General features: G+C 38.4%; 2 protein-coding genes across 3 annotated transcripts; one reads left to right on the top strand and one right to left on the bottom strand.

Annotated features, from left to right (window-relative positions):
- Positions 1-663: 663 nt before the first annotated feature.
- Positions 664-12,929, bottom strand: LOC139951072 (DNA damage-binding protein 2-like). 2 transcript variants are annotated; one of them, XM_071949895.1, is made up of 11 exons: positions 12,749-12,929; positions 12,022-12,167; positions 10,931-11,110; positions 9,095-9,289; positions 8,562-8,716; positions 8,123-8,222; positions 6,944-7,124; positions 6,318-6,460; positions 5,220-5,387; positions 4,483-4,528; positions 664-3,171 (listed from the first exon to the last, which is right to left on the bottom strand). In XM_071949895.1, the coding sequence occupies exons 1-11, from the start codon at positions 12,795-12,797 to the stop codon at positions 2,951-2,953; spliced, it is 1,584 nt and encodes a 527-aa protein (XP_071805996.1). In that variant the 5' UTR covers positions 12,798-12,929; the 3' UTR covers positions 664-2,950. The 2 variants fall into 2 exon arrangements, with proteins under 2 accessions (XP_071805996.1, XP_071805997.1); XM_071949896.1 differs by lacking the exon at positions 12,749-12,929 and adding an exon at positions 12,649-12,711.
- Positions 12,930-13,219: 290 nt separating this feature from the next.
- On the top strand, positions 13,220-22,167 carry LOC139950371 (triosephosphate isomerase-like). Its single transcript, XM_071948992.1, has 6 exons — positions 13,220-13,424; positions 16,251-16,459; positions 17,238-17,370; positions 17,883-17,968; positions 19,442-19,529; positions 20,103-22,167. Exons 1-6 carry the CDS (start codon positions 13,310-13,312, stop codon positions 20,219-20,221), a joined length of 750 nt encoding a protein of 249 aa, XP_071805093.1. The 5' UTR covers positions 13,220-13,309; the 3' UTR covers positions 20,222-22,167.
- The last annotated feature ends 569 nt before the right edge of the window (positions 22,168-22,736 follow it).

The following is a 22,736-nucleotide window of genomic DNA, read 5'->3' as shown; positions in this document are numbered from 1 at the left end:
GGAGCTGTTGTTAGTATAACACATTGTGAGAAACAGCTCCCTCTGAAGTGACGTAGTTTTCGAAAAAGAAGTAATTTTCCACGAGTTTGATGTCGATACATCAGAATTAGTTTTTGGGGTCTCGAAATCAGGCATCGGAACGCACACAACTTCGTTTGGACTATTGTGTTTCTTCTTTCATTTTATCTCGCAACTTTGACAAACAATTGAGCTCAAATTTTCACAAGTTTGTTATTTTATGCATACCCAGCTAACATGTACACGTCGGCCCAACGTTGGCAAACGTACAGATTTTTGGTAGGGCAACCGTTGGCAAGTAACGTTGAGGTGACGTTGTTTTTTCCATGCGGGCCAACGTCGAGGACGTTGGGCCAACGTACGCCCAACCCCGTTCCGGCGTCGGCAACTTTTTTGCCTGGGTTCTCTTTTGACTGGCTGACGAAGTTGAAAAATAAAAATTGTAGGGCCTACACAATGTTTCAAAAAAGGAAACAGTATGTATCCCAAATGGATTAAACATGTTCCAAATGGATTTTGTACAAGTTTAGACTGGCACTATAAGTAAACATGGACCAAAGTCATACGTTTTTAATTTTTAACAAATCAATCATCTGTTCCGCGTGAGTGAACACTAGTTAAATACTTTTATCCGATTTAAATTGGCTTATGTGCTCAAAAGTGAACTTGGTTCAAACAGAATCAAACGCCGAAGCAGGGAAGAAGAGGTATGTTGTTGCTCACAAACTTTCAGTGACGTGACATGACAGGATGGCAAGTTTTGGTATAAGCATGATGGTCATCTCTGTACATTCCCACATATGCACTGAACTGAGCACATGGCTCGTCCACAGTCCACAACAGAGGTCCTTTTCTGTATCAGAGTACCATCGTACTTAAAGTGTCTCTGCACTGCAGTGCTTCAAAGTTCAAGGGTTGCGCCAAGAGTTCCCATAAACGTTCGCTCAACACGAGTAACATTTTACAAGAATGTTTAGAAGGGGCCTAGCTACTGGTAGGCCTACACGTCGGATGTAAACAAAGAACGATCTGGCCGACTTAAAACTGGTCGATCAGCTGCAAACATCCAATGTTGCATTCCTCATGATGATTTCCGTTTGGGCCTGCGTCCGAATAGACCCTTCCCATGAAATGTAAATTGAACGTAGCGCGTGTGCACTAACATGTCGGTTGGCAAAACTGAGGGAATATCGCGCTGTTTTGTACACGGCTAATGGCTGCGTTTTGCAGGCGCGATTGCGCGTCTCCTTAGTGCACAACTCTATGGCGTTTGCCAACCAACAGGGTCTGTACGCATGCGTGAAGGTAATTAGCATGTTTCATGGGAAGGGTCCAATACTTAGACTCAGGGAGGATTGAGGAATCGTTGAATTTCCTAGCAAATTTGTGAGCAACAAAGCACATACCTCTTCTTCCCTACTTCGGCGTTGATTCTGTTTTAATCCTTTCACTTTTGTGCGCAAGCCAATTTAGCTAGTGTTGACTCATGTGGAACAGCTTTGTGCCAGATTTTTGTAAACTTATAAAAATCCATTTGGGATACATTTTTGTAAATGTGGTTTTTTTTTTAAACACCTTGTACATGACAACTTCCAAAACTTGGTTTCATTGTTGTAAAGGTTTTGCTATCTCCATTTTTGTGTTTTATTAGCCATCTATCTGTTGTGCTTTGCTAGACATCTGAACATGTTTTTTGGACTAAGGATACAAATATATACCCCTAGGAACATTTCTTTACGGATACTACAGTCTGAAGTTGTAGTTAAAGCAATCATTGTGGAAGAGCAAAGTGATTCTCAACTATTTGTACAGCTAAAATCTACAGGAGAGGCCGACTCATACAGATGAACAAAGCATTAACTCAGCTGTCCAACAATTTAAGCAAGTCCAAATGCAAACAGCAAAATACTAATTTGTAAATGGTGTTTTAAGGAACACATTGCCTTGGTTGGATCGGTCGAGTTGGTGTTTGAAAAGCATTTGTAACTGTTTGTTAGGAAGATGTTTTAAAAGAGAATAAAATGATCCACACAAATTTGCCTCGAAATTGAGTGGTTTTACTTTTGCGAACTAAACACAGTCGGCCATTTATAGGAGTCAAAAATTTGACTCCCACAAATGGCCAAGCGCGTTTGTCAACGAGGTAAAAGGAAAAGCATGCAATTTCGAGTGATACTTGTGTGGATCATTTTATTCTACTTTTAAAATATTTTTCTAATCATATGCATTTTATAACAAACGGTTACAAAATCTTTTCAAAGACCAACTCGACCGATCCAAAGCAATGTGTTCCTTTAAGTGAACTGTTAGATTGAATGATTACTTTGTGAAATTGCAATACCAAAGCACGCTCACACATTATGTTAAACTTAATTACTGTCTTAAGGAAAAGAACAGATAAAGCATAAGAAAATTGGCTACATTTTTGCGGAAGACGACTGAAAAAAAACCTATAAGCCTATCGCAAGCCTGATTGGTTAGGCTTCATGTTTTTTACCCATCTAAAACCTGATTGGTTAGTCTTCTATCACATGCTCTAATATCTAAAGTGTGATTGCATGCCTTCAATCATATGTTTTTCTACATCAAGGCTTATTGGTGGGTTTTCAATCCTTTAATAAAACAATTTTCTATGGCAACACCACGACAATAAAAAAAAAACATGACTCCCTCTTTGAAACATTAATAAAAGTTATAGCTTTGGCAGTTATCAGTATGAAAAAATATATTTAGATACAAACAGCATTATGGAAATAAACACTTCTTTACTTTATGCATCGATCCTTTGTAAATAAAAGCCTGAATGAAGAATTACTGAGACCCGTTTTTGTTTGTTTGGTGATGTTCGAACATGTAAAAGTCTTTCAACGCTCATTATAAATCGTCTCATTTTACCTCTATAAGGCTCTTTAATGAGTTAGCGTTAATCTTTTCATTTCCTGGCAAGTTTTCCTTTAAGTCTTTGTTTCATGGCAACGATATCATCATCGTCATCCTGACGTCTACGTCGTCGCCTCCTCTGCAATGCTAGGTCCGGGATGGGGTTAGCTATCTTCCCAGGGTCCTGCCCGTTTTCGGAAAGAGTCTTCTTCAGTTTATCATGGCGGATCTGCTCCAGCTTCACCGCATCTGTCCAGATGAGAACACTTCCTCCTGAGGAAATTAATTTTTAATAAAATGTCAAAATACAGACTCACTTGATATAATAAGTCTTATATAGCGCACGCATCTACCAAACATCTAAGGATGCCAAACCGAAAAGGCTTCCACCCCAAACGTTTCATAAAAATACATTATACACTATAGGTAAAAAAAAAAAAAAATTCACAGATTTACAAATAATTTACAGGGTTTAAAGAAGGTAATGGTGAAAGACTTCTCTTGAAATATTATTCCATGAAATGCTTTACTTTTTGAGAAAACATTAAAATAATATAAATTCTCGGTAGCGAGAATTACGGATTTGTTATAAAACATGTCATGACACGGCAAAACGCGCTAAAACAGGAGTGGGTTTTCCCATTATTTTCTCCCGACTCCGATGACCGATTGAGCCTAATTTTTCACAGAGGTTTGTTATTTTATATGTAAGTTGTGATACACGAAGTGTGGGTGTGGGACTTGGACAATACTGTTTACCGAAAGTGTTTAATGGCTTTAATGGCGGCCATCTTGGACGCCATTTTGAATGTTTAAAAATGCTCAATGTTTACAGGTCCACACCACCCTAGATCCCATTCATATACACCCAAAGAGAAAGAATCAGCAGAGAAAAAAACCATATCAGAGGTTTTGGGGTTAGGGTCAAATTTTGTATTTTGGCTGCCGGACTGGAAAGGATGTACTGAGAATTAAAGCTGATTGGTTGTTTTAAAAAACAAAAACAAAAACATTCTTTAAGACAAAACACATTTACATGCGTGCGCGCGTGAAAAAAAAATGAATATAGGCGCTCATTTAAATGGGCTATATTTTACCATATTTTAATTTGTCAGTTCCAGGCAATATGATCGAGCAAGGCATGCAGGGGACTAACTCCCTAGTGACGAGAGGTATCAGTACGGCGAGCTGCCCATGGTAGCGAGGCTGGGGCAAACAGGATCTGCTTTCATGACTCCAGCATACCGGGGCTGATGATATGTGACTTCCATGACTATCGTGGTGCTTATTATGAGAGCCTCTGTTGTCAGTTTTTCAAGTCAAGGTTTCATTGTGACAATGATATTTTAAAGGATAATGAAGCTCCAAAAAGTTCTCAACAGTTATACTATGCAGAAAAATTGAAAATATTTTTAAATACAGATGTGAAGTGGTCAAGCAGTGCTATGAACTGGGCCCAGAATTTTACACCATACCAGACATGGCTGGTTGGTTGGTTACCATTGTCTTTGTTTTATTAGAAAGTTGCTGACTGAAAACTTGCATTTGGTATTAAAGTTTATAAAATCATAAAGTATAACTTACCCATCCCTGATGCCAAGGAATCGCCAAACGGACTAAACTGATTCAGCTGGGGGGAGGGAAAGGAAAAAGAAATGAGTTAATTACCATTTGCTGGACATCCAACATCACAAGCGTCAATAACAGAGGAGGAGGATTAGAAAACGAAAAGTAAGGTTTCTTTTTTAGATGTGTAAGGAAACCTCCAACTTGGGAAAATCCAGGTTATTGGGGTTGAAAACGAATGTCCAATAAATGCAAAAAAAAAGGCTCCTCGCCCGAGGTGGGATTTGAACCAGGTCAACACAGGAGAAAGGAGGAAAAGACACCACTAAATGAACCAATCCGATCAACTTGATAAGTAAAAAACTCTACAACCCATAATTATATAAAGCCCAATTTGTCTTTTTAGGATTTGTAACATAAACCATGCGTTCACCCTGCATTCTTGTCTCAATTTGAAGTTGGCATACTGGGTGGTTTAAATGTAATAGTTGCCTCCTCGTCTTGGCCTTTAATTGTGCATCTTTATAGAGCATCTCCATTTACTTCAAGACTTTTCATTGAAAAATCCTTTTGCAAGATGCAAATAGCCTTGCCCCTTTTGGCGGGTGAGGGTTCCAGGAGGCCTACAACTTCTATCCTGGCCCACTGGTCCTATTTAATTTAAGACTTTTCAAAAGCGCCCTGTGCAAAAAGGAAAACAAATTGCCCCTTTTTAAAAGATGAAGTTCCAAAAGATAATTTGAAACAAAACTTACTGAAACTATCCCTGGCTGCACATTTGGGTCCAACAGCTGGCAGACTATTTCACCCGAGCTGCCATCAATGACGTCGATGGTTCTATTTTCTCCTTCTTGGTAGCTGGGCGATTTTTTATCAGGGTACCGACCAACAATCACAAGGTTATGAATGGGATGCCAGGAACCCTGAAAAGTCAATATAATTATGTCTTCATCATTCATCGTCTTAATCAATTTGTGTTTTTGGAAGGCGTTTTATGCATTTCAGCATACATGACTTTCAACTTTAAACCTAAAGCACAGTATGGCAACTTCACACAAGAAACCCGATTTCAGACATTGTATCATATTTTACTGAAGTACACTGAATGTCCGAGCCATTGTCAGTGGTTTATCTTAAAGTTAACAAAGTTCACTTTCCCTTGTTTTTGATATCTTCCATGGAAAATATTATCAAAATCAAAAGAATTTTACACCGGTTTAAGGTGGGGTAAAGAGACTAAGCCCAATTCCTCCTGCGAACGCGAACGCGATACAAATTTTGGTGTTACAACAAATTCGCTACAAATATTCGGAAGAGTGGAAATGCTCTCAACTCCATTCGCAGCAGAAACAGCCCTGTGACATTCAATTTTGTATCACATTCGCAAAGGCAGGAAGTGTAAACCAGGCTTCAATTGTCAGTTCTCCTATCTACTTGAATTGAAAACAAGTGCATCTAAATCATGCACAATCTGAATTTGACCTTGGAGCCCCCCCCCTCTTCATGTTAGTAAAGATGAATCAGGTTTGAGATGTAAAATTACCTAAAATTGTATTTTAAAAGATTGTAAAAACCATACACTGTCATCCGTTTGAAAGGAAAGAGGTCATACATGTACGTACATGTATTTATGCAGCCTGCTTTTGCAATTCAAATGAGTGACCGATTTGTGGTTTGTGGTATTTGCATTGTGTGCTATTGATTTGAGGATTAAAATCACTTTAAATGCAGCTGAGATCATTTTATACTTCAGACCTCAACATGTGGATTCTGTAGTATTTTTGTGAAAGCTTTATTGATAGAGAGCCTCCTTTCTGTGCCTCTACATTAGCATGTAATGTTATAATCATTACCTTTATAGGTGTCAAGTGTTGGAAAAAGCGATGTGGATGAGCTATGGACTGTTCCATTCTGTCCCATAGGGGGCCTGCGTAAATCCTCAACTCACTGTGCTGATCAGTTGTCAATAACTTTGTCCCATCTGGACTAAAACATGCTGTAAAAAAAGCAATGCACTCATATCAAAGATATCCCTTTTAAACTTTGTGCTTGTTGGATACATGTACACAAACAAGCAAGAATATGTTGCAGAGCAGCAGTTTTCTGAGTTTAACAAATGTTTGACTATTTTTGTCCATTGAACAAGAAAAATTTACTTGAGCGAAATTTGAACCTGCAACCTCCGGAAACATGTTCATCGCTCTCCAAACTTAGCCACAATTAGCCCTATGCTGGCAGTCATAATTAGTTTGCCAATATCTTTGTTTTCTTGGGCAGCTCTTTAAAACTGTCTTTTTGCTTGGTTTGGGGCACTGGAATGGGCTGACCAAAAAGCGTGCTCATTGGACCATTTGATTCCCCCAACCTCAATGACCCCCAGTCACCTCTTTTTGTTTATAAAAGATTCTACATCTTTCAATAACTATGTACATCCTGAACACCACTGACAGTGATCTATGTTGCCAGACTATTCACTCACCAGAGTTAATCGGTTTCTTATGAGGTAGTTCATAGAGGGCGCTTTTACGATCCGATATCATTCTCACATCCCAGATCCGGACAGTTTTGTCGCCTGATGCAGAGACCATCAGCCAATCACACTGCTTGTTGAACTCGCAATGGTTGGCTTTCGATTTATGGAGGCGTTTGGTCCAGAGAGCCTGAAAAAAAGTATTGAGTCAGAGGTTCAAACTTGAAAGGTGGCACTTTAAAATGGCTGTTAGTTGTGGCTCCTTTTTTAGACCAGGTTTTTTGCCATATTATTTTATGATTGTCCGTGCATGCTGTGTGAATGCAACACTGGTTGCGTAATTAAGGACACTCGTGTAGCTGGAGCTACCACGCATGCGCGCAAAAGAAACACATGATGCCGTTATATGATAATGTTGAAAAGAAACCTTTGAATGTGTTTATGAGAACGTGTGTACGACTCCTTCAAGAGAGCAAGTGTCAAAATGAGATCATTGAGAGATGTTTTGAAAAGTTCTCTCTCGAAAATCATTTGATTCTCCCTAAAAACATTAGATTTTTTAAAATCAAATTTCAGGACTTTGCGCCGTGTAAAAGGTGTTTGAGTTTGACCAACGTCCTTGCCATGGTTAAGACAACTGGCGCCCGAGACCAAGGAGTGTATACATGTAGTTTGACTTTGTCGTGTGGAAAGAGCTAAACACCAAATGAACAACGTATAAACATTGAGTACCTTTGGCAGATCTTGGTTTTGAAAAACTCAAAAAAAATGTACTCATCATTGACCCAGAAATTGTTAATATATAAATAAAATTTACATAATTGCCACATCAGTAGTTTTCAAACTGTTGTTCATCTTTTCGTTTCCAGTATGCATTCCCCTGGAAGTGTGATTTGAAAGTATTCAAATATAAGGGATATTGGTTGCGCGCCTGATCCATTGCGTGGGCCATTAAAACTGGAATGTGCGGTGTGGAAAGTTGTAGAAAAACTTGGCGGTCAGTGTTGGGTGACAAAACAAGTAAATACAAATATCTTTATACGCGTAAAGACTTTTTAGAAAACTCACATGGCATTTCAAATTTTTTGCAGATATAATAACCAGTGAAAGACATGTACGCAGAATTATCGGGTGATACTGCATGCTGCCAATGGCAGCGTAGCTGAATATGATTCTCTGTATACATACCTTCCCACCTTCCTTCTCCATCATGGTCATATTGCCAACATTGTCACCAGCAAGAAGTAGTTTCCTTGCATAGCTGACACCAGTGCAGCAATACCAGCGACTGTGACCAAAACAATTAATTCCAAAAGAAAATAATCTTGTCAAAATTTAAATCTTTACATCTTGTAATCCATTTACAAATTTTATACAACATTGGAAAGGGTTCCAACATTTAAAGACACAAACGATCTCCTTAATTTGCAGTGTTTTACATTGCATCAATCGTATAACAAGTACATGTACAGAATCTTTTACCACTGCAGTTGATGAAATGATCAAAAATTGCTTCAAGTATTTAGAGAAGATTTCTAGAGGGGAAATGTATTCTTCCACAAACCAAAGATACAGTTTGTTTAGAAGTCATCAAGTTTTACAAAAGAAGGTGTTACGCAATTCCTACCTGTAATTTCCAGTACTGAGAAAGACTTGATGTGAGTTTTGACGATTTCCTTCGAGGCACTGACGACAAAATGTTCCATCAATGGAAGCAGTGTAGACTCCACTTGGATCATCAAGGTCAAATGTCATTGAGGTCACTGAACCACCTTTGCCCATCTAACAATAGAGTAAATTTAATGACAAAAATCAGGTAAACTCATAATAAGGAATGTTTAAAACTACTAATTCAACAAAAGAAAAAAGTATCATCTTTCTTTTCAGGAACATTCTACTGTGAACAGAATAAGGAGTTTCAAACAAAGCGTTATAGTTAAGCAAATGCATCCGGTCAGCGACATCACAGAGGTCAAACGGTTGAAACGTGTATAACATGCATGAGCGTGCCATACACATTTCCCATCTGATTAAATAACATATCAAACTGTGCTGATTGCGTTGGTGTGATAACAAAAGGCATTGACATGATTGACATCGGTTAGTTTGTCATTGGTGGAGTATTTTGAGTATTACATATACATCACAATGAATACATACCCCCTTAATTAAATGGACCTGTGCAGTTTTCTCATAACTCCATAGGGCAATGTCACCGCTTTTGGAGGCTATAGCAAGTGTTTTAGGGAGGGTGGGGTGCCAATCCATAGCTGTTACCCGTCGATCAAATGGACTTGCCGTAGACTGAATCCTGAAGTTCTTTAAAGTCTGTCCAACGTATAACTGTACCACTGCCTAAATAGCATGAACAGGGTGAAAAGATTGACCATTAGTAAATGGTAAGTTATTGATTACACAGTTTTGAGCATGTCAGGGCTTTCCGTTAATAAAGAGCATCCAAATCACATTCTGATGGCCAGGTCATCGGAGTATGGGTTCAACTCTTAGTCATGACTAGGCCTGGGCGAATAATTCGAATATCCGGTTAATGGCGAATAGGTTTTCCTATCCGTAACCGCGAATGCCTTTTTTTTCTTAACCGGATATCCGCATAGGGCGCGAATAGCTATTTATAAACCGGATAGTTCTGTAATTACAACCAAGTAACCGGATATTCTTTAATATCCGAATATCCGCGGACGTCGGGCGACAACTGACATGAATGTTTTGTCTGAATCCTAATGAAACTTCTATTAAGACAGCATAAAACAGCATAAGTTAAGTATTTAACTATGCTCACCTCCGTGAAGAGTCAAAACAATGACATTTCTGACGTAATTTGTTCAAAGATTACAAAAGTTTTCCTTCACGTAGAGTCGTCCACGATCAAAAGAAAAAGCAAATCGCCATCTTTATATTAGATCCGGTCATTTTTATGAATGAACCGAGTGACATTGTCTAAAACTAATATCAATCCGCGCAGAAGATCTCATTCACGAACGAACAGCGCCCTCTAGCGACAAAAAAAATTTTTTTTCTAAATATTTTTTTATTTTTATTTTTTTTATAGCGCCCTCTAGCGGCGAAAAAAACTATTCGAATATCCGGTTAATTTCGGATAGTTGGCCAGCGGTATCCGAATAACAAAATTTCACTATTCGCCCAGCACTAGTCATTACACTTTCTAAACCCTTGGGCAAGACATTTAAAGGAACACGTTGCCTTGGATCGGTCGAGTTGGTCTTTAAAAAGCAATTGTAACCGTTTGTTTTAAAATGCATATGGGTAGAAACATGTTTTAAAAGTAGAATACAATGATCCACACAAATTTGCCTCTAAATTGCACGGTTTTCCTTTTACCTCGTTGAATAACACGGTAAGCCATTTACGGGGGTCAAAGTTTTGACTCCCATAAACGGCCGACCGTGTCAGTTCGTACAGTAAAAGGAAAACCACGAAATTTTGAGGCAAATTTGTGTGGATCATTGTATTCTACTTTTAAAACATGTTTCCAACCATATGCATTTTATAAAAAAAACGGTTACAAATGCTTTTTATAGACCAACTCGTCCAATCAAACGTGTTCCTTTAACTATGTAGTATTGTTTCTAACTACCCAGGAATACATGTAGGTACAAAGCAAGGGTTTAGTTTGATGATGTGACTGATTACCAACATGTGGTCCCCTTCGGTTGGCTCAGTGGTTTCTGTTCCTGCCTCTCACCTACTGTGGACCCTGGTTCGATATCCGGGCCTGAGCCTTGCATGTGGATTGGGCATTTCAGCCCCTACCTGACTCAGCATTGATTTTCTCTATAGGGGTTTTCCTCCCTTGTCTAAAAAATTGTCTTAAATATCTTCATTGTTTTAAGACAATTATTTCGTTGGCAAAGCATCCTAATGGAAACAAAACAAACTTTAATTCTCTACAAAAAGTTGGTGTGATGTTTCCAATTGGATGCTTTGCCAACTAAATAATTTGAGTTCAAAATCTACCTGTTTGAGTTTGTTGATGTGTGAAGATCTACATGATCTATGATAGAGTCTGTGTAGCATGCTGTTACTGTTGAGTCCAATTGGATTGGTGGCAATCGGCTTCAGAGCGTTCTGGGCCAGTGTCTTCTTCCATATGTTGGCATTTTCATCGGCTGATGAGTTGCAGGAGATAACTGTTGGCTGAAATTAGCAAAAGCAGTGATAAAATCAGGTGGTTTTCCAGTGCTGTAAAACTACCTCCATTATTAACCAATATATATATTTGGTTTGCGGAAACACCGTGTGTTATCTTCCTGCCAGGTAGATTTGAGAACTTGTTTGCTTTATATCCTAGCTACTACTCCAGAGTAGACTTTCGGAATAGAGGAACTTTTCTCAGTTCTAAATAGAAATGTCTTGCTTATTAAGCAAGCCATGAATACACAGTGTTACCGCAAACCAAAATACCTCACCATGAAATGCCTCAAATACCACATAATATTAAAGCCATTGGACATGTTGGACACTTTCGGTTCACAGATTTACAAATAATTTACAGGGTCTACAGAAGGTAATGGTGAAAGACTTCTCCTGAAATATTATTCCATGAAATGCTTTACTTTTTGAGAAAACATTAAAACAATATCAATTCTCGATAGCGAGAATTGCGGATTTATTTTTAACACGTCATGGCACGGCGGAACGTGCGGAAACAAGAGTGGGTTTTCCTGTTATTTTCTCCCGACTCCGATAACCGATTGAGCCTAAATTTCACAGGTTTGTCATTTTATATATAAGTTGTGATACACAAATTGTGGGACTTGGACAATACTGTTTACCGAAAGTGACCAATGGCTTTAACTAGTAATAAATGCATTGTCAAGTCCTTTTTTATGGGCTTTCTCTTGGTCTCAGAGATACACCAACTGTGAAGACTAGTCTTTGACAATTACCAATAGTGTACAGTGTCTTAAAGTAAAATTACTTGGCTGCTTTGTAATCGTAACAAACTCAGTCAAAGAATGATATCTGAGTTGACTGCCAATTGCAAAAGATTACTGTAACGGTGTTGCATTTGGTTAGAAGACTCTGGTGTTATTATTTCATGATACCTGATTTACTGTCACCTCCTTAATAGTTTCTGTGGGAGTATGGCTCTCGACAGCTGAAGCCACTTTACGTGGCCTCAAAACTCGCTTTCCAGAATCTACTCCATTCGCTTCGTTGTGATCCTTCATAATGACTTTGACTTGTGTAGCTTGCAAAACAAACAAATCAAATAAACATTAAGAGTAACAAGACATGAATTGATAATGACAATAAATATAGTATTTGTTTTACCCCCAGATACAAGACTTACAACACTGATCATGTGTATGCTGAACAAACTTATTGCTTTAAAAGGAAAGATCTTTTCCATAAGTCTGAGAGGAGGGCAGGGGGCCTGGGTTTTATAAGACCTGTACGTGTGTTCTCTGATTCTCTAAAGTTTACATCTTCACAGCGTCAAGGACTGCACCTCATCATGGAGGAAGAATGACCTCATCAACAGCTATACTACTACTAGCTAACACGAACCATGATGCACAAACAAATAGAAACACAAACAAATCAGTGATTTATTATTATATAATTATATTTTGTATTTTTATATAATATATGTCATAAAATAACAAACAAATTCAATATTTAAAAAAGATATGGATATATACGCCGGGCTCAAAAGTCATGTAATTTACTTCATTCACCATCAGCAGGAGTACAAAACCATGACAAGTTCGGCTCTTTGCTCTGTACGTTCTCTGCACATTCAGTTTCACGTGTCTGAATTTTTCTTACATAACAACAATCTGAAGAACACCGTGGTGCCTGGACTTCTGGTTCCCATTTTGCTTTATCGAGAGCGAGATTGGTTTTTGGCATCAGACTATACAGACAATGTTTTGCAAACTTTTCCCGCGGGTTAGCATTTAAATGACCTTTGCCCTCAAATAGTTGCACGGCTATCGACGACTGTTTACTTTGCAAGTATTTAAACTATTTAAACAACTCGTTGTTAAATGAAGAAGTAAAAAAAAAAGTCACAAGACGGGCAGCAATTATAGGAATAAACACATTTTGACATTTTCACAGCTATAATTTGGCTTCACAAAATTGGCAGGAACTTCCGGGAAGTAAAATACGTATCAGAACAAAATGCGATACTAGAGTCGTCGGGCGAAAGTCAACTGAGTCTAGTCTGGTGCAAGAAATATAAGTGAAGAAAAATGTTTTGATACTTCTGGGTGATATACTTCCCTGGGGCTGGTATTTGTACGTGCAGGACGTGACAAAATAACTCTTTCTTAAAATCATCTGTTCTGCAGTTGAAAAGGCTTATTTAAGTGTTCCAGCTCAACCATGGCAAGTGGCAGAGACTTCTTCGTCGGTGGCAACTGGAAGATGAACGGTAGTAAAGCAAGCATTGATGAAATATTGCATTTTCTGAAGGAGGCTGAAGTACCCGAAAACACAGGTAAATTAATAATCCACACAGCCGCCATGCAGCGGCGATGTCAACAGAGGGCAGTGAACCTTGTGCTGTGTGTAGCATGTGCAGTATTTTGAATTCGAGATGTTAAATTAAAAAATAAACAACAAGCTTAATCTTGATCTTCACATCATTCTTGATTAGATCTTTGTAATTTATCCCATTAAAGCCGACCTTTAATTTGATACACAGGCTAGTTCACTTTTATTTAGCCCCATAAATCGGTCCAATCCACTCCGTATCCTTGGCCCCAGCACCACTGATATCAAAACCTTTCGGCATCATGAAACGTTCTGCATCATGAAACTTACCGATCTAATGCTTCAGAAGTTGCAGATAGCACTACACTTGGAATCGTTCAAATAGGTATCACAGATTTTGAATAAAAATCAAGTGAATTTTGCGTGTGAATTTTCTCAACTATCGCTCTTTTACCGCTAATGCCGCGATGCCGATTGTCCCCCTACCGTGCGCAGATTTTTTTCCCAGGACAAATGTGTGGAATTATCTGCACACGTTCGTCTTAGAAAGAAAAGATACCCAATCCACGCTTCGTGTACAAACATATGGACACGCATCTGGGAACTACGAAGAATAGTTCCCAGACGCGTGTCCGTATGTTTGTACACGAAGCGCGGATTGGGTATCTTTTCTTCCCAGGATGAACGTGTGCAGATGGTTCCACACGTTTGTCCTGGGAAAAAAATATGCGCACGGTCGGGGTAACGTCCGTCGATGTGGTTTTTTTCCCATAACCGATATATCGAAAATTTAATATCGAGTATACTCGATATATCGAGTATTTCTCGCGCGCAAGATGGAAGCCTAAAAACAGCACTTGGTATACTCATGGAGGTAGAAATATATATACCGTAGACTGACAGTTTAATAGGGTTACATTTCAACCTGTTTTTGTCTGATCCCCCGAACTTGTTTGTAGTTCAAACAATTTCAAATTGCGTAGTCCCGCCCCGATTATTTCTGGTTTTACAACAAAGTATGATCTCCGCTACCGCTGGCTTGGCCAATTGGTGAACGCTCACCACAATTCACGCCGACATTAAGGTGTCAGTTGCCGATGCATTGACGTAGAAGTGTCAATCAAGTTGTCCGACGGGCGCGCGGACTACCTTTACAGTTGAAAATGGTTGAGATAATCATCGAAAAAAAAACACTTGAAGGTCCCGCAAAACACAGACCTACCACTCCGCGATCACAATATACAACGCACGCAGCATGCAGTCACATAGTCTCCAATAAAGGCTCGTAGTCTTTTTACTTTGCATTCTATAACAAAGGCAAGAAACATTGAATGCTAGAACGCCCTCTATTGTCGAAATAACGCAGTGCATCACGCGATACCGCCTTGACCAAAGACTGCACGTGTCTGTGCATGCTTGGGCAAACGGGTTTTCCCCCCGAATTGCAATAACCATTCATGCTGGTGTGCACGCTTAAACCGTACAACAGCATAGTCTTCGCTGGTACGCAAGCAATAGCCGCCGACAGCGTGGTCTGCGAAGCATATAGTTCCTCGGAAATGTTAGCTTGTTTACCGAAAACAACACAACGTGTAGGCTTTATTTGACCAAAATGACGCCATTACGATACCTTGGATTGATAGAAAGATTATTTTACTGTATAACGTAAGATTGTTTTCTTCCTTGTTTTGTTTTGTCTTGTTGATTCGGGGAAGTTTTTGCGGGGTATTTTTGCAAAGTCAATAATGCTGTGATGAAGACGCATTGATTTTGATCACATGCGCAATGCAATGGGAAGTTGCATCCTAAACAGCCGATAGGCTGTGGCAGCAGCGGCAGTTTCTTTTGAGGTTTTACCGTGCACTCGGCGCGGGGTCGTGAACTTCTGCGGCGGGCCGGCGGCTGATGGCGAAAACACAAAGAACAAGCAGACATACATTACTTGGTTGTAAAACGTATTTTATTTAATAGGGCAACTCAAAATGATGAAACTACATAACGACAACGGCTTTTCTAATACTCAAACACAGATTTCTTTTAAATAATCGGACACTCTTTTTGTATTTTCGATATCATTTAGGAACATCGAAATTTTCGATATATCGAAAATCCGATATTACGATATGATTATAAAAGTGACATCGGCGATTTCGATGTAAACAAAATATCGAGTTTTTGTCTATTTTCGATATATCGACGGACGTTAGGTCGGGGGACAATCGGCATATCGGCATTGGCGGTAAAAGAGCGTTAGTTGAGAAAATTCACACGCAAAATCCACTTGATTTTTACTCAAAATCTGTGATACCTATTTGAACGATTCCAAGTTCTGCAACTTCTGAAGCATTAGATCGGTAAGTTTCATGATGCAGAACGTTGCAGATGGTTTTTCAAGGATTCCGAAAGGTTTTGATATCAGTGGTGCTGGGGCCAAGGATACGGAGTGGATTGGACCGATTTGTGGGGCTAGTTCACTTTCAATATTCATCATACGTGTAATTAGTATTTTGGGGGGTGTGAAATTAGCATTTTCTTCCCTTTCTTTTATTAATAAATAATAAGATATTGGTAAAGTATGTTGTTTTCCATTAATTAAACAAAAGTAAAACAAAAGCTGTGATCGGGGTGTACCTTTATGAACAATTTTGGAGCTGGCAAGCGCTAATAAACATCATCGGTGTGTCAGGATATTCATTGATGCGCGTGATTATGATGCGATTTCTGTAGAGGCCGCATTATATATTCAGCGAGCTGTTTTACTTCTCGCTCCTGATTCATGCTTCATTGTGTTGGTTCTATAACATGTATAATTTATGTGAATTGATTTCAGACGTTGTAGTCTCCCCACCAGCTGTATATCTCAGCTATGTTCAAGAACGTCTGCCGGCTAAGATCTCCACCGCTGCCCAGAATTGCTACAAAGTCGACAAGGGTGCTTTCACAGGGGAAATCAGTCCAGCGATGCTGCTAGACCTTGGCCTCAGCTGGGTCATTCTAGGTCACTCTGAGAGGCGTCATAAATTTGGGGAAACTGATGAGGTAATGTACATGTGAAAAATCAAATCATGGAGTCAGAACAAAAGTATTGTATCCCAACTTTTTTTGTAATGTTATATCGCGTACATAAGATACAAAAGCAGTTACGTCACATCCAATTCATATCAAGATACATCATGTGGAGGACTGACTCTTCATGAAGGAAATAGAGGCAGTTTGCCTTCATGCAGGTCTAGAATTACACAGAGGCCACGGCTTCTGTTGCTTCTGGTCTTAAGCCTTGGTGCACCTTCATAAGTTCATCACACATCATACTATTAAGGCACTGGACACTAGGCCTAACGGCTTCTGTTGCTTCTGGTCTTTAGCCTTGGTGCAACTTCATAAGTTAATCACACATCAAACTATTAAGGCACTGGACAATAGGGCGATAGGAATTTTACTCAAAATAATGGTTAAGCATAAAAACCTACTTGGCAACAAGCAATGGAGAGCTGTTGATAGTACAAAGCATTGTGAGAAACGGCTCCCTCTGACTGACTGAAGTTACATAGTTTTTGAGAAAGAGGTAACTTCTCACTCAAATGTTTAAAGAATTCAGGACTGGAGCCTTTGTGAAGCTTCTGAAAGCACACAAATTTGTGCAACAAGGGTTGTTTTCTTTCACTATTCTCTGTTGGGATGCACCAAGTGAGAATACTGGTCTTTCTTTAACAATACAAAAGGTGTCCAGTTCCTTTAAACATGTACTTTTCATATAAATGAAAAAGCCAGAAAAATGTAAAGTTTAAATGTTTGATTATCTTTTTTCTACCCTCAGCTTATTGGAGAAAAGGTCAAGCACGCTCTAAGCAAAGGGTTAAAGGTCATCGCTTGCATTGGTGAAACCCTTGAACAAAGACAGCAGGGTCAGACGACAGATGTTGTGTTCCATCAGACAAAGGCTATTGCTGGTAAGCAACAAGAAGTTTAAGGGTCTGTATGGATCTGGTGGTTAAGTCATTGGAGTGTGGGTTTGAATCCCCATCATGACACTTGGTGTCCTTGAGCAAGATGATTTACTATAATTGCTTCTCTTTACCCAGGGGTACAAATGGTAACTTGCGAAAGTACAGGTTGATTTTGCGTATGAAAAAGCCACTGGAGCTGAGAAAGATTTAAGGCATGTTATTGGCCCAATGACCAGGGTACTAATGTAAATTGCATTGAGACGTTATCGATTGTGAAATGTACAAAAGTACAGCTGCTTGAATAATGCATTTCAAGAAATATTTCACTGTACTGCGTTTATGGAAAAAGATATCACTTTTTATCCCCCAAAATTTGAATGCTGTATGTTTAAATAAAATAGCCCACAAAAAACTGAAAGTGCTCAGCATGTTTGGTGTATACTGTTTCTTTAGATCATGTTGGATCCCATATCTTTGCAGCTGATCCCATCTATTTTGTTGTTCTTGATCCTTAGATAATGTTACTGATTGGGATCAGGTTGTGATTGCTTATGAGCCAGTGTGGGCCATCGGAACTGGGGTAACGGCTACACCAGAGCAGGTAATGCTAACACTGCAGGAATATGTCCCTTGATTGAAAGTAACGTTTGAAATGGTTCAGTTTCTTTTCTTATCTACAGATAAAGCTATTTGGTTATTGGTAAAGGAGTGCTAATTTCAGTGTACTAAACTACCCCTACGCGACTGGATGGAAAATAAGGAACATTTGGTTGCATATTTTCTTAGGGAGTGACTTTTTGCTTAGATTCACATGATAGCTGTGCTCAATTATTGACAGATTTTGTTTTTTAGCTCTAGCATAAAGATATTGCCATGACGACAAAAAAAAAGTGAGGGGACTGAATGAAGCCATGACAAAACTTGTGCGCACCTTTCGTGCGCTTCTGTGAAGAGATGTGAAAAAGTGATGGAGGAAAATTTTTAAATGTTTGGTTTAAATCTTTAAAATGATTTAACGGTGTGTTTAACTTTCCATCAATGGTATTAAAAAAAGTGTCATACACTGGCAAGTTTTATCCAACCAATGAAGTTGATTATTTCCAGTTGTAGGTGAGAGGTTTTGGATCTGGCTCAATATTTTTTTTTTTAAATCAAACATTGCACCCAAGGGGCTGAGTTTAGTCGAGGTACTGGAAAATACGCCACGGATTAAAAATTGCAAGAATGAAAACAAGAAAATGGACAAGCAGGACAAGGCTAAAACATAACATTAAGGATTAAGAAATAAAAATACAAATATAAGTAAGCATTTAAGAAATTATAATTCTTCCTATGCTATAAATGGTATCATAGAAATGTTTTCCCCTCAAAGGGTTAAACTTCATTTTAGCAACTGTCAATTATTTTCCTCATTCTGTGTTTGGTTGAGTAATTGTAGTGGCCTGAAGTATTATACATTTAAAGTCACCTGGAAGTGGTATTTTTTCAAAATAAAGCTTTTGTCACTAATATATGTGTTTTGATTAGTGGAATGTGAATAAACAGTTAACTAAGGTTTTAAAAAATCAGTTCTTATGTTATTTACAAATTTAAGAGTAGACCCCGACCCGAGAGGGCGCTGTTCGTGACGTCAATCGAGGCAGACTTTGCCTGTAATGCGTAGAGTAAACACAATTGCAAAGTACATGTACGGACCAAGTCGTGAGTTTGTACATTTCAAAAAAACAAAAAAATTGTTTTTTTTCCGGCAATGCCGACCAGGTGTATTGCTGCTGAATGCAGAAAAACACTTTTTGAAATGTACCAACTCACGACTTGGACGTACATGTACTTTGCACGTGTGTTTACTATACCATTGCAGGCAAAGTCTGCCTCGATTGACGTCACAAAAGGGGTAGGCGGAGTCAGCCCCCCAAACAACTTTATATATTTTTAAAACATATAAATCGTGACAAACAATTACTAAAACAATTGTTTTATTGTTCGTAAGCATATACTGTTATGTTTGAAAGAAAAACAATTCTATTTCCAGGTGACTTTAAAATAACGAATGCTTTCTCTTTTTGTTCATAAGGCACAAGAAGTCCATGCTCAACTGCGGACATGGCTTGCGGACAACACTTCAGCCGCTGTGGCAAAGAAAACTAGGATTATTTATGGAGGTGAACATTTTGATTATCACGGGTGTTTTTTTAATTAAGTCATACGCAAGCCCTTTTCACACAAGGGAAATAAGCAGGGGTTCCATGGTCCTGAGAACACGATGTTGTAAACCGAGTGAAATTTAGTTATGGGGGGGGGGCGTGATTCACACAAGCACGGGAAAATTAATGGTAACCAACACATGCAATGGCGATTTTATGCTAGTTGTGCGGTCAAACTTGGACTATTTAAAAAAAAAAAATTCCATGAAGTTAAAAAAAACATAGCGAGGAAGTTAGTGATAGCACTTAAAGACTAACTACTTACTTTGAAAACTGCATGAGGTATCATAGTACATGTAGTTCGTACCACAAAAGCTCATGCTGGTTTTTTAATGTAATTGGTTAATCTTAAAAGTGCTACCACTTCCTTCCTCGCTCTGTTTTTCAATTTCATGGAAAACAATTATTTTAAATAGTCCTATTTTGAAAGCAGAAATTTAAGTAAGCAAAAGTGCTATTTTCTTGACTCAAAGCTTTCATATGGAAACTAATGACACTTTGTTTTGCTACATGTATTTACCTGCATTTCAGGCTCAGTCGGTGCTAACAACTGCCAAGAGCTGGCCACTAAGCCAGATGTTGACGGGTTTCTGGTCGGAGGTGCATCTCTGAAGCCAGACTTTGTCAAGATCATCAACGCCAGGGTTTGAGAAACTCAACAAAAGATATGCCAAAAAGATGACACGGATGAGGATTTTTTACGCAGTTAGTGAACAAGTATCAAGTAGAGAGGCCGTGTGAGTCTTTGTACTGTTAGACTAAAGTGCGATGAATGAAGTTAAAATCATAGCCAGTTTTAGGTTGTGTTTTGAAGTTGGGGATTGTAAACGTGATCATTTGTTTCAATGGGGTGACTTAAATTTATGTAGAAACGGTGTCGTTTGAAAGAATGCATGAGTGAGTGAATTGGTACCCTGCTGTTAAAGAGTCAACTAGAAAAACATTGGAATAGGTTTAGTGAGGAGTCTGCTGGTTACCAGCTCTCTCATGTATGTATTTTAAATTGGTCATTTTTCGAGGTTGTATCTCCTAAATTAACCTTTTGATATAAACTCAAGGAACTGAACTTGTTAGTAGAGGAATTTGTGTTCGACTACAAGTCTACAGTAACCATGGTTTACCTTTGACTGACAAAGATTTTAAAGGTTAATGTTTGTTCCAGAATGATAACATCGGACGGCATTCCTGCATGTTATCGCAGCATCAAACTCAGAAACCATGGTTGAACTGTGATTTTATGTTAAATTTCAGTGTTTTCTATATATTTAAATTGTTTTAGAAGCAGGAATTGTGCGAGCAAAATACTGATTGTGTACATTGTTTGTAACAATAGTTTTAAAAGACAATAACTTGTTCAGATTTTGATTATGAAATACTACGAATCAACATAAGTATACGTCTAATGTAATTAGGCTGATATATAAAAAAAGAATAATAATTTTTTAATTTTTTTTTATAATCAGCATATAATGCTGTGCATGATAATGTGTCGAACCTCAACAAACACAAATCACTGAATATCCACCCCTTTTGCTAGATTCAAATACATTATTGCATTGCCAGCCAACAAGTGATCTGATTGAAAAAATGTATCCATCAACTGATACCAACATGTACAGGTACATGTACCTGGGTATAGTGTTTGACACAAGTCTTGCTCTGTTGTGTGTATGACACGTGTCTTGCTCTGTAGTGGGTGTGACCGTGTCTTGCTCTGTAGTGGGTATGACGCGTGTCTTGCTCTGTAGTGCCCATGACACACGTCCTGCTCTATAGTGCGTATGACGAGTGGGTGCTCTGTAGTGTGCATGAAACATGTCTTGCTCTGTAGAGTGTATGACGTGTGTCTTACTCTGTAGTGAGGAGGGCAAGGTCAAGTCATGTGAGGGAACACTCAGTTCAGACTACATGTGCGTAAAGTGGTTCACATTTTTGCTTGTAAAATTGTTATTAGGGTTATTTAGCAGCTGGAACAACATAGAAATTGAGTATGTTATGATAGAATTTTATATATGTTTTGAACTCAAAGCATAAAATAATATAATTTGAAATAATGAGTTGTGAAACAATCTAAGTTGATTGAATCATGAGACATTTAATATGTCATGACTAAGTCAAGTAAAGCTTAACAAAATATTTAACAAAATTCAATCTCTAGTTGGACAAGCCATTGTAACAGGGACTTCCAAAGAGTGATGAACAAACAATGGAAATGCAAATCATACAGTTCCAAGATTTTGAATACTACTTCGTGTGCAAATTTATCCATCCCTTTGAAACAAATAACATTTATCCTGTTAGATTTACGACATAAATATTCAAGATAATGTGCTAAATCATTTTAAACGTCCTTGAAAATGACAGAATAAGCAATAAATAATGTGTGTATAAAATGAACACCTATCAGCTTGGGTGATTGGTTTATTTTCTTTTTAATTAGGATCATACTTTTAGTAATAATTGGCACAAAAGAGAGTTGTGTAATTTGGTAGCTTACTTGTTATAAAGACGAAAATTGTAGTAAGCATCCTGTGATACTATTTTGTTTCTGAAATGTCCCCTTTGATAAGAAAGCAGAATAAATATTTGAATCTGAGAAATGATTCATGCATGAATCGTTTCTTAAATTTCTGAGGGTCGGTGTCCATTCTCAACTGCCGCAACTGGAGATGCGGTTGGTATTGCTGTCACCTTGCAAAAGAGAATGTGGATGCATTCATCGTGAAAATAATGACTGAATGAGGATGCAATTTGTTGTTTTCTCGGCAGGTATACTCGGCTGCAACTTTCACATTGACTTTTATTGTGATGATCGCCTGGCGGCAGCAGACATATGTAATGGTCCTTTTTGCTGCGCTGAGCATACACGCACATACTTAGTATTGCGCACGTAGGTCTGAGCACGCCCACTTCAGTCGAGAATTGTGAAAAAGTACCGTCCAAAAGTCTCCCACTGTGCCAATGAATCAGCATTAACTTGACAAAACGAAACCAAACTACCGCCTTTAACATGTTTAATGTAAATCTGTGGACATTGTGTTGTGTTCAAAAATCACACAAATCCTTTAAGGGAAGCAGAGACAATGCATCAGCTGAGAATGGTTGATTCCTTCTAAAATTGCTTTAACAAGTGAAGTGCAAGCATATTTTCCCTAAATTTTCAAA

Source organism: Asterias amurensis, chromosome 18, assembly GCF_032118995.1.
Source record: "Asterias amurensis chromosome 18, ASM3211899v1".
NCBI lineage: Eukaryota > Metazoa > Echinodermata > Asteroidea > Forcipulatida > Asteriidae > Asterias > Asterias amurensis.
This window is presented reverse-complemented; position numbering and strand designations above follow the sequence as displayed.

What these genes read in the sequence shown, in the direction of transcription:
- LOC139951072 (XM_071949895.1), bottom strand. Translation starts at nt 12,797, where the DNA reads ATGGGAACCAGAAGTCCAGGCACCACGGTGTTCTTCAGATTGTTGTTA. An exon ending in TGGAGAAGGAAGGTGGGAAG is followed by an intron (nt 7,125 to 8,122) that starts GTATGTATACAG and finishes ACTTTTTTTCAG; the next exon opens with GCTCTCTGGACCAAACGCCT. An exon ending in AACACTTGACACCTATAAAG is followed by an intron (nt 5,388 to 6,317) that starts GTAATGATTATA and finishes TTGACTTTTCAG; the next exon opens with GGTTCCTGGCATCCCATTCA.
- LOC139950371 (XM_071948992.1), top strand. Translation starts at nt 13,310, where the DNA reads ATGGCAAGTGGCAGAGACTTCTTCGTCGGTGGCAACTGGAAGATGAAC. An exon ending in AATTTGGGGAAACTGATGAG is followed by an intron (nt 16,460 to 17,237) that starts GTAATGTACATG and finishes TTCTACCCTCAG; the next exon opens with CTTATTGGAGAAAAGGTCAA. An exon ending in TAACGGCTACACCAGAGCAG is followed by an intron (nt 17,969 to 19,441) that starts GTAATGCTAACA and finishes TTTGTTCATAAG; the next exon opens with GCACAAGAAGTCCATGCTCA.